Source organism: Athene noctua, chromosome 28, assembly GCF_965140245.1.
Source record: "Athene noctua chromosome 28, bAthNoc1.hap1.1, whole genome shotgun sequence".
NCBI classification, from domain to species: Eukaryota; Metazoa; Chordata; class Aves; order Strigiformes; family Strigidae; genus Athene; species Athene noctua.
Genome location: NC_134064.1, coordinates 2,068,877 through 2,080,034, shown reverse-complemented (window position 1 = coordinate 2,080,034; position 11,158 = coordinate 2,068,877). Strand labels below are relative to the sequence as shown.

Genomic DNA, 11,158 nt, shown 5'->3' with positions numbered 1-11,158 from the left:
GGGGACTTTGAGGATCCCCAGGCCCACAAGAGCTTCCCGGTCCAACAAGGGCTCCCCAGGCCCACGGGGAGGGGGGGAAGTTCTGGGGTTCCCCAGGCCCAGAGGGCTCCCCGGGCCCATGAGGAGGGGGCTCTGGGGGTCCCCAAGTCCATGGGTGTCCCCAGGCCCACGGCGGGGCCGGGGCCGGCGCAGACGCACGTGAACAGGCCCCGGGACTGTTGCCATGGTGACGGCGCCGGGCGAGGCCCCGCCTCCCTCCGCACGAGGCCCCGCCCACTCGCTGAGCTCTCGCGAGAATTCGGGGCGGGGCGGGCGCTGCCCGCAGGAGCTGGGGCCGCGCGCGAGCACCCGCCGCCGGCGCCGCCGCTCTCGCCTCAGCCCGGCCCGGCGCCTCGGCCCGGCTCCGCTCGCCATGAGCTTCCTCTTGTGAGCGCCCGGGCCTCGGGGGGTGCCTTGGGGGAGGCCCCGAGGGAGCAGGGTGGCCGTGAGGGATTTTGAGGCGGGTGGGCGGAGAAGAGCCTCTGGAGAAGGGGGTCTGTGGGGGGCTTTGGTCTTCGGCAGGGTTGTGAGGGGATTTGGGGGCGCTTAGGCTTGGTCTGTGAGAGGTATTGGGGGGGGGAAGCGTTTGGGGAGGCCTGAGGGCTGGGGCTGGAGGGGGAGGAAGGCTTTTGGGGAGGGCCTGGGCTGGGGGATGCTGAGGGAGGCCTTGCGGGGGGGTGTTGTGGGTGTTTGGGAGCTTGAGGAAGGTGTCGTGGAGAGGGCTTGGGAGGGGGTGGGGTGGGTCCTGAGGGGAGTCCTGGGCCTCGAGGAAGGGTCTTGGGGGGTCGGAGGCCCCAGCGGTGCCCGGGAGCTGAGGGAGGGCTTTTGAGGGAAGTTTTAGGGGGAGGCCCTGGGTGGCTTGGGGCAGAGGCCCTGAGGGCTCATGAGAGGCTTGGGGAGAGGAGGGAGGATCTGGGTGTGTATGGAGGGGAGAAAGCTTTGAAAAGAGTCCCTGGGGATGTATGAGGAGAGATCGAGGAAGATTTTAGGAGGGGGCCCTGGAGAGACGTGGGGAGGAGCATAGGCCTGTGGAGGAAGCCCTGGGGCGGTAGTGGGGTTTTTGGGGAGGAAGCCTTGGAGGGAAACCTTGGTGGGGTGAGAGAGCGCCTTGCGGGGCTAGGGCCCCAGGCCGGGATGTGGAGGGGGGCTGGCAGCAGGACGGGGGTGACCCGCGGAGTGCCCATGTTGGGCGAGTGCTGTGGAGGGCTTTGGGGGGGGTGTATGGAGGGGATGTGAAGACTTTTGGGGGCCAGTCTTAGAGGGAAAGCTCTGGGGAGGTGTTGTCTTGTGAGGGTTAATCCCTCCCAAGTGGTGAGGGGGGTTGGTCTTCCAGGGGAACTGGGGGTGGGGGTGTCAGCAGGGGTGCTCTGCTTCAGTGGGAGGCCCTGGGAGTTGGGAGGGGGCTTTGGGGGTGTGGGGTGAGGCAGAGCAGTGGAGGCCCTTGTCACCTGCGTTGGCTTCGGATGGGCTTTACCCTACATCTGTGCAAAGTGTGTTGGACTCTTGGTGCTGGCTGGTGTTTGTGCAAGGGGCTGCCCTCCTATGAGGTGGGACAGGCCTGACTGCAGGCGGAATGCTGTTAATTTGGTAGACCTACAGGCATGTGGTGTAGAAAACGCATTTTTAACAAGCTGCAGGGGGTGGGATGTTGCATACCTGCGTTGTAGATATGAAAGCTTGTAAAGTGTGAGAGGGCTTCTGGCTCTTCAGGTCTGGTTGGTGCTGTGGGTGAGGACTGGAGGCATTTTGTGGCATACGAAGGGGCTGGGGAGCCTCTTCCTAGGGCTGGCGATGCACCGGGTCTGCCTTTTGAGACCCTCAAAAGTGACATGCTAAACCTGCATTTTGGCTGTAGCAGGAGGCGGTGGCTTGGTTTAAGAGCGAGCTGGATCTAAAAGTGTTTTATTTCTGCACTGAGCATTGCAGGTAGAGTGTGCAAAGCCGTAAGGTTGCACCAGGAAGCTGCTGTAAGGCCCGTGCCAGCCAAACCCATCCGGTTGTGAGCAACAGGGGCGGGATGCCGAGCGGCACGTGCCAGAGAAGCCTGTTTCCCCCAAGCCACGCTTTAGCCCTGGCCATCTGGTCATTCACATAGCCCTTGCTTGGAAGCAGACTGGCAGGATCTGAAAGTTAATGTTTTGTGGTTGAGAGGTATCAAAATTCATCCAGGTTTTGGCAGCATCAGCTGTTTAGGGAGAGGCTGTGGTTCTGCTGGCCCCGCTGGAGGGACGGGGGGTGTTTGGTGAGGAGCTGTGTGATGGCTCGGCTGCTGAGCACAGCTGTCTGTACGACACAGCAAGGGAAGATTATGATAATGATTTGCATCTCACGGCTGGAGTCTATTAAGTCACTATTTTTAGCAAGCTGTTTCCTCCGGTGCATCTGAACGTCTAATATTTGCCGCTGTCAAACTGACCTAGTGGCAGTCAGTGGGTTGTTCCGTGCAGAGTTCCGTGGGCTTTTCTTCCTGTGACTGAAAGCAACTGTTGCTTGATGAGTCTTTGGGCCTTTGCAGAGAATGCTTGTGACTTTTAAAACGGCAGGCAAAAGAGAGAAGTGTGTGGGTGGATTTTTTTTTTGTGACGTGGTCAGAAACATTTCAGCTTGCACCTAGTTCTGTTCACCTCAACGGTGGGAGAAACGGGGAAGGGCTGGTGTCACCCCGGGAAATGCTTCTGGGAAGGGAACGCTGTTAAAGGACTAATTGGAAATGTTTTCTCTCATCAGTGGGAGTCGATCTTCGAAAACATTCAAACCCAAGAAGAACATTCCCGAAGGCTCCCATCAGTATGAACTCTTGAAACATGCAGAAGCGACGCTGGGGAGCGGTAACCTCAGACAAGCAGTTATGCTGCCGGAGGGAGAGGACCTGAACGAGTGGATCGCAGTTAACAGTGAGTCCTATGGAAGAGGGATCTGCCTGAGCACGGAGGTTGAGTGGGCGAACCAAAAATCCCTGCTTTTTATCCTTAAAAGAACCTAGAAATTCCCCAAATGAAACAGTTATCCCGTGCTCTGTTGAGGTAACCAAGATAGGATTAAAGGAGAGTAAGACAGTGAGTCCTATGGAAGAGGGATCTGCCCGAGCACAGAGGTAGAGTGGGCAAACCCAAAATCCCTGCTTTTTATCCTTAAAATAACCTAGAAATTCCCCAAATGGAACCGTTATCCCATACTCTATTGAGGTAACCAAGCTCGGATTAAAGGAGAGTAAGTGGCATGAGGTGCTGACAGCAGCTGGGTCCTGTGTCGGAGGGATGTTGCGCTCGGGAAGTGTGCAAAAAGCGAGAAACAAACCCACGCTGTTGTGGTTTTGGGGTGGGTTTTTTTGAGTTCAGACTTGCAAAGGCGCGATTAGGTTTGTGAATGGTTATTTTTATACTGGGGAATAAGCCTTGAAGTCTTGACATCTGGAATTAGAAAGTTAGCACTGCGGGCTGCAAAAATGGTGACAGCGACTCGTCCAGGGACAAAGTGGAACCATATTCTCCACTGAACTCTAGGTTTGTGGAGTTTGTGTTTTCTACTTTCATATTATTGCTGTGTGCATAATTTAGAAGGCCAAATACTACAAATTTATTTTACATTTAGCAGTTGCTCTCCCTAGCCTTGAACTTTGCTTCTTTAAACGTTAGAGGAGGGAAAAAGTAGTTTTCAGCAATATAAAACAGTAAGTCAGGCTACAAGTCTTCCACCTAAGGAAGGTCTCTCCTGTTTTATCAAAATCCATGAGGTTTTTGGGGTACTGTCACTTTTTAAAGTTGCCTGGAACCCAAAGCAATCCTTTCCAAGGTATGGAAAGCTAAGTGGAGCTTCATGCTGTACAAATCAGTTAGGGGTGGTAGCCAGACAGTGAAAAATTGACAGATTTGGATTCCTAGATGGTCAAAATGTCTTGAAGTTGTCAGCCACATGATGTCGTATGGAAGGGGGATGTTTGTTTTTGCTGAGAGCTTTGTGGTCTGCTTCGTGTTTGCGCTTTGAGTAAACTTGCTGCGTTTCGTTTCCAGCGGTGGATTTCTTCAACCAAATCAACATGCTCTACGGGACCATTACAGAGTTCTGCACAGAGGCGAGCTGTCCAGTCATGTCTGCGGGGCCAAGGTAATAAGTTTACTGCTGTCCCTGGCTGCAATTTCAATGTGGAGAAGTAGGCAGGTGCGCAGGTTGCTCAAGCAGCTAAAAAGAGGACAGGACAGGTCCAGACTGGGTCGAGGCGCAGTGACGTGCTCCCTGGCGGTGTTTACCCATGTGTGAAGCCACGCTGTCTGTTAGGGGGGCTGCGTGGTGTTGGGAGCCATCGATTTGTCGACTATCCATCCAGGGGAAGTGTTGTTTGATCGGGTCCCTGTGTTTGGAAGCTGAAAAGAAACGGTTTAAGGAAAACGAGAGATTTGACTTGACAGGAAGCATCTGGTCTTGCTGTTAGGCTTACAGTAACCTCTCGACGTGCCGTCTCGCAGTGCTGCTGCTCGGAAGAGGCCATAGTGTAGTTTCTCAAAGCACAAGTGATTGTAAAGATGCTGCTGCCAGCACGAGGCAGGACACAAGCCAAGCGAATGCTCAGGTCATTTATTGTATGGCGTGTGTGGTGGCCGTGCAGGGAGGAGAGGGCAGCCCTGGTGTTGTTGCTGAGAGCTAAAGCTGGAGAGGGAACCTCGTGCTTATCCTGGCGCCGGCTGCAAAAGAGCATGAAGCGTGTGTTGTCCTGAGGGGATTTTAGGGGCTGTTGTCCCTCGATTCGCACGGGTGCTCATCCTGCGGGCAAGAAGCACAGGCGTGGTGTTCAGGAGGAACGTTTAGCTGGCTGAGGTAGGGCAGCTGCTTTGGAGGAGCTCAGGGCAGTGTGGAGGGTGGAAAGGAAATAGTGAAGGTGTATTTGGGGCGCCTTGTTGTTTTTAGGAGCTGTGAATACCTGTGGGGAGAGGACTGTTATGTGTTGGTTCTGTATTTTGCCAAAGTGGAGCTACAGCACATGTAAGGTTGCTCGAGGCTGTTTTTTGGGGCAGCAGCAGGGAGTCTGGCTAGTGGGCAGTTTGTAGGGTGCTGTGTAACATCCTGCCCCTCTTTTCTACCCAGAAGTATCTAGATTGCAAGTTCCTGTTTCTATATTTGGGGACATTTCCTGTAATGACTTCCTGTTTAAATGACACCATTTGTTTTCACTTGTCGTCAGTCAAGAGGTGACAATTAAACATGTTTTTTTTTCCCCCTCCTCCCAAATGATTTTGCAAAAGATCTCAGAGAAAGTGGGTTGTGTTGTCACGTGGCATTAGTCAATGTCTGCCCCAGTCTGGAGGAGCTGTGGGACATGTGTTGATTTGAGCCAGCAGCTTCCAAAAGTCTTTGGCTAATGGGTGGCCCCAGGGATGGTCTCCTGGAGAAGCTGGCCGTTGTGCGTGAGGGGAGAGGGAGTGCAGAATTTCCTGGGGGGGGTGTCTGAAAGCCACAGGTGAATTAATTCAGGTGGTGGATGATGGCCCTGACACGTCCTCTTCGGCCAGTTTTTGTCTTCTTTTAAGGAAATGTTGATGTTGGAGGAGGCTGCCACAAAATGAAAGCTCGCTTTTGAGGGTCAAACCCTGAGGGCGATCGCAGCAGCAGTCGGGATGCAGGTGTTAACGCTGAGGCTGTTGTGCTCAAGAAACACGGAAAGGCAAAGTGCTGCCCTCGTTGCTGCTGCGGAGTCCGAGTGTTGCAGCGTCACTCCTTACTGAGATAAGGAGGAAGCTGTGGGGCCTGAAAAGGCAATTTTGCCTCTGGGAGCAAATAATTTCTTTTCCTTCCCTCTCCTCGCAGGTACGAGTACCACTGGGCGGACGGCACTAACATAAAGAAGCCGATCAAGTGCTCGGCTCCGAAGTACATCGATTACTTGATGACGTGGGTGCAGGACCAGCTGGATGACGAGACGCTCTTCCCTTCCAAGATCGGTAAGTGCGGCTGCGCCACGCAACAGGCCTTGCAGACGGGAGCGAGCCGCTGCCGAACAACTTGTTTTGGTACTTCGGACCAAACTGCAGGACTTACTTCTCTCTGCACACTGCTGCGTTTCAGGCGTCCCTTTTCCCAAGAACTTCATGTCGGTGGCCAAGACGATCCTGAAGCGGCTGTTCCGGGTGTACGCCCACATCTACCACCAGCACTTCGATTCTGTCATGCGGCTGCAGGAGGAGGCCCACCTCAACACCTCCTTCAAGCACTTTATCTTCTTTGTGCAGGTGAGCTGTGAAACAGTGGCTGGTTGCCTGCCTCTGGGGTTTCTCATTCCCCATTTGCTCTTAAAGGGAGTTGGGTTTGAAGCACGTCCTTGCTCTTTTGAAGATTTCTGTGCTGTGGTGTGTGCTGGAAGATACACTCGGCTCCCATCCCCCTGTACCATGCAAACCGTGCAGCTGCAGCACTGTGGGTTTGTGGGGTTGGGTTGGTGTTTGGGTTTTTGGTTTTTTTTTCAGGAAGGATGGCCAAGTTGGCTGTAAATGGTTGCATTTCCCTCTCAGGTTTTAGCTGTCAGCCTGCAGTAAAAGAAACCAGGCTCAGAGGAGAACCTGGGGGGTTTTGTAGCTCAGGAATTGACTTGGAAGTAGCAGCAGCAGCGCCTTTTATAACTGCTGGTATTTTAACAGCCTGCTCTGACTGCGCATGCAACTTGCTGTTCAGCTTGGTACTTCTCAGCAACACAGCAGAAAGTTTTGTTGCCCTGAAACACTAGAATTTCTCTGCAGAGAAACGGGAGAGGCAGCTGCTGCAGTGCTGCCTGTTTGGGGTTTCTCTCGGGAGCTGGCACGTGTTGACATGCCGAGTTCCCAGCACGCCTACGGTGGCTGGACGTGTTTTCCAGCAGCTCTTTGAGAGGCACCTTTAGTTTTTGTGTTGTTTGTTTCTTTTTTTTTTGCCTGCCAGGAATTCAACTTGATTGACAGGCGGGAGTTGGCTCCTCTGCAGGAACTGATTGAGAAGCTGGGCTCCAAGGACAGATAAAACTTGCCCTGGGAGGACCCTTTGGGCTGCTCCTTTCCGCTTCGTACGCCAGCCACTTCTACGCTTCGCCTTCAGCGACGCCAAGCCCCGAGATGCCGGACGACGCTCTGAGCGGCACCGGGCTGGGAGGCCAAGCGTCACCCCTCCCGCACCGCTGCAGCCTGTGGTGTTTGAAAAGCCCGTGGCCACGCTGCGCTGACTCGCCCTGCATAGTCCGCCGGGTTTTCTAGGCTCTGTGCTCGAGTCTGAAGGCAGGACTCGGCCGCAGAGCGGGTTTTGTTCCCCGTGGGCATGGGGGTGAAGCTCAGCACGTTGCGTGGCTGTTTCCTACTCCCAGAGGCAACGTTTTCCTCTGGCCCCCACGGACACAGCCCAGTAGGGCCAAGCCCAGTGTCTGCTTCCCCTGGGCGAGAGCGGAGTGGCTCAGCTTATTTTTGGAAGTGCTTTTTTTTTTTTTTTTTGGATGAGAGGTGCACTTAGAGCCTTAAGCTCCCCTCAGCAGCAGCAACAGTGTTGTGAGGGGAGGAAAAGAAGTGCCTGGCCCGAGGGGATCCTGCCCTGGGCTGGAAGAGCAGCAGTGGGGGGCTGAGAGAGGGACCCTACTGTGTGGCAAGGCAATAATAATAAAATTTCTCCTTCCTGCTCTTCTTTCAGAGGATGAGGAGGTGTCTCAACTTCTTCCCCGCCCTCCCCCTGCCTCCCCCCAGCCCCACACGGGTGCCTTAAACGCAGCCTTCGGATGTTTTTAGGTAAGAAGGTAGTTTTTGCGTGTCACCACAGAGCCCTGCGGGCACCTCTCAGGGAGAGCATCTTTATTGTCAGGTCAGCGGCAGGAGCGTCAGGGTTTGGGGGTGGAGGTGAAGATGCGCAGCCCGTGCATGCTCTTGATCTCCTCGCTCAGCGCCTGCAACAGACCAAGCGCCAGCGCTCAGGGTCAAGTGCGGAACGGCGGCTGGGGGCTGCAGGGGGGTCACCGTGCGCCCCACGGGAGCGCGTGCGGCTACGCTGGATCAGAGCGTTGCCCACGCCAGGGCCGGTTTATTGACGGCACAGCCCGCCCTTGGTGCCGCGGGTGCCCCCAGCACCGTGCAGCGCTTTTGTGGGGGCTGTGCGCGTACCCCCCCGCCGCAGCTGAGCGCTGACAGGGGTTGGGTGTGCGCTGAGTAACCCCCGCGCCCAACTGTCAGTGCTGTGCCCAGGGTGGGTGCTGCACGCGGAGCTGCCGTAGCTCCTGGAAAACGAGGGCTGTATGGTTGACTGGTTGGTTAGGGGGCCGCGCGGTTGGTTGACTGGTTGGTTAGGGGGCCGCGCGGTTGGTTACGCACACAGGGAGGTCTCAGCTGCCAATGCTGTGTGCACTCACCTCCCCCCAATCCCCCGCCGAGGGCCGTGGCCCCCCCTCACCTGATTAACCATCTGGTGCTGCTGCACCGTTCGCTTCTCTCTGAAATCCTCCGACTCGATGTGAATCTCGTACATGGCGCCGCAGCCCCCTAAGAAGACAAAAGCGGCCGCAAACGCTTGAGCAAAGAGGCAATTTGTGCCCCTCTCGCATCCCTGATCCGTTTGAGGGGTCCCCACAGCATGGAAGGCCCGGGGGGGGGGGGGGGGGCGGGGACCCACTCGGCCCCTCACAAAGCGCATGGTTTGAGGGGGGCAGAAGAAAATAAAGAGCTGCCCCCCCCCGCCCCGTACCTGATATATCCACGACTTTAATGGCGGAAGCCCGGGGGAACTTCTCCCGCAGGACTCGGCTCACTCGGGCCTCCCCGTCCGTCTGCGAGGTGAAGCTTCGCCAGGGGCCGCGGCGCAGGAAGAGCTGAGGGGGGGGGCGGTAAAAACACCCCTGAGAACCGCTTCGGGGGGCGGGGACCCCCCCCCCACACACACACACACGGGCTGGGGGGAGCTGCCGGCACCGGGGGTAGGACACCGCGGGGGGGGGGGCTGTTAGGCCGCTCTTACCGGCACGGGGAAGGCTGCTGGCACCGGGGGGGGAGGGCACTTACCGTGAGGAGGCGCAGGCCGCGCTTACCGGTACCGTTACAGGGGAGGGACGCGGAGACGGACACCCCCCCCCCCACCCCCCCCAACCCGAACACCGGAGGGAGGGGGCGGGAAAGGGGCTGCTGGACACGGAGCGAGCGGCCCCGCCCCTAGCCCGGGGCTGCGGGGGGGACGCGGCGGCCACGCACCGGCCCGCGGCAGAGCAGCCCCGCGCAGGCGGCCATGCTGGGCGGCGCGCGCCCGATGACGCCATACGGCGTGGCGCGCCCCGCCCCGGGGAGGGGAGGGACTGTCACCCGCCGTCCAGCCAATCACCGCGCGCCCCGCAGGGCAGGGGGCGGGACCGGCGCTGCACAGCCGGCGCGACCCCTGGTGGCTCGGAGGCCCCTCGGGGGCGGGGGGGGGGGGGGGGGAACAACGATCCTGATAAACCCCCCCGGGGGGACCCGCGACCCAACCCCCCCTCCAGGCAGGGCACCAGAAGGGCCTCATCCTGCACCCCCCAACCACCCCAGCGTCCCCTCCTCCATCCCCTTGATTTCCATGAAAAAGGCCCCGTCTTAACACCCCCCCATCCCATAGACTGGGCCCAAACCTGCCCCCCCTCAATTAGGTCCCATCCTGCACCCTGCCCACCCCCCCGCTTCCCACACCCAGGGCTCCATCCTGCCCCCCCCCATCCTGCCCCCCCATCCCATAGACTGGGCCCCATCCTGCCCCCCCCCCCCCCAATCCCATAGACTGGGCCCCATCCTGCCCCCCCCCCCCCCCATCCCATAGACTGGGCCCCATCCTGCCCCCCACCCCCCCCCCATCCAGCCCCCCCCCCCCATCGCATAGACTGGGCCCCATCCTGCCCCCCCCCCATCCTGCCCCCCCATCCCATAGACTGGGCCCCATCCTGCCCCCCCCCATCCTGCCCCCCCCATCGCATAGACTGGGCCCCATCCTGCCCCCCCCATCCTGCCCCCCCATCCCATAGACTGGGCCCCATCCTGCCCCCCCCATCCTGCCCCTCCCATCCCATAGACTGGGGCTCATCCTGCCCCCCCCCCCCCCCAATTAGGCCCCATCCTGCCCCCACTCCATCCTGCCCCCCCATCCCAATGAAGCCCCATCCTGCACACACCACACCCCTCCATCATGGACCCATCCTGCTGCCCCCCCCCCCCCCTTCCCATTCCTATACCCAGGGCCCCATCCTGCACCCCCCCCAAAAGGACCCAATCCTGCACCCACCCCATTCCCACACACAGGGGCCCATCCTGACACCCCCCCCCTGCTCCAAGAGGGCCCCATTGTGTCCCCCCCAATCCACCACCCAGGGCCCCATCCTGTCCCCCCTCTCCCAGCAGGAAACAGAAAGCAGGGGCTGTGTGTTGAGTGCAAAAAATAAATATAAAATTTATTAAAACACCCACAATATTTTAAAGATATCAGGAATAATACATTTCGCAGCCCGGCCGGCCACGTGTAACTTAGAATAAAATACAAATTAAAAAAAAAAAAAAAAAACAAACAACAACAAAACAAAAACCAAAACCAAAACCGGGGAAGAAAGGGGGAGGATCCAAACTTGCAATTTTTAGGCATCCTAAAAAATAAATTTACCAAAAACATTGAGGGGGGGAAAGGGAAAAAGAAAAGGGTGTTAAGGGGGAAAAAAAAAACAACCCACAAAGAGGGGAAAAAAGAAAAAGGGAAAATTATACAAAATAAAATTATCAGCATAAATTTACTGTCCTAGAAGTATCTACAGTTTAATACACATTAATCCTATTGCCTTGAGACATGGGAAAAAATCTACCGGTCCTCGATCCGCCCCGGAAAAAAACTTCATTTCAAGTAACCACAGTCCCGAGCCGACCAAGAAATCTTCAAGTGTGAATTTTTCGGAGCCACCGGGACACCCCCGCGGTGTCCGCCCTCTCCGCCTGCCGCCGTCCCACCTCCCCTCCTCAATTATCCCAAAAAAAAAAACCCAACAAAATGCCAAAAATAAACCCCCCGCCTCTGACCGAATTCCCGAATCCGAGAAGAAACGGCGCTTTATTTTTTAATTTTGAATTATTACTTTTTTTTTTTTTTTTTTTTGGTGCCCTGGTGAAAAAACCCCACTGGCACCCAAAAA

At 56.9% G+C, this 11,158-nt stretch overlaps 2 protein-coding genes across 2 annotated transcripts; one reads left to right on the top strand and one right to left on the bottom strand.

Moving 5' to 3' along the window:
• Nucleotides 1–311: 311 nt before the first annotated feature.
• MOB1A (MOB kinase activator 1A) lies at nucleotides 312–7,675 on the top strand. Its single transcript, XM_074928519.1, has 6 exons — nucleotides 312–426; nucleotides 2,767–2,933; nucleotides 4,050–4,143; nucleotides 5,839–5,972; nucleotides 6,097–6,260; nucleotides 6,943–7,675. Exons 1-6 carry the CDS (start codon nucleotides 413–415, stop codon nucleotides 7,018–7,020), a joined length of 651 nt encoding a protein of 216 aa, XP_074784620.1. The 5' UTR covers nucleotides 312–412; the 3' UTR covers nucleotides 7,021–7,675.
• Nucleotides 7,676–7,791: 116 nt separating this feature from the next.
• Nucleotides 7,792–9,290, bottom strand: BOLA3 (bolA family member 3). Its single transcript, XM_074928605.1, has 4 exons — nucleotides 9,216–9,290; nucleotides 8,716–8,839; nucleotides 8,425–8,513; nucleotides 7,792–7,924 (listed from the first exon to the last, which is right to left on the bottom strand). The coding sequence occupies exons 1-4, from the start codon at nucleotides 9,249–9,251 to the stop codon at nucleotides 7,859–7,861; spliced, it is 315 nt and encodes a 104-aa protein (XP_074784706.1). The 5' UTR covers nucleotides 9,252–9,290; the 3' UTR covers nucleotides 7,792–7,858.
• Nucleotides 9,291–11,158: the final 1,868 nt, after the last annotated feature.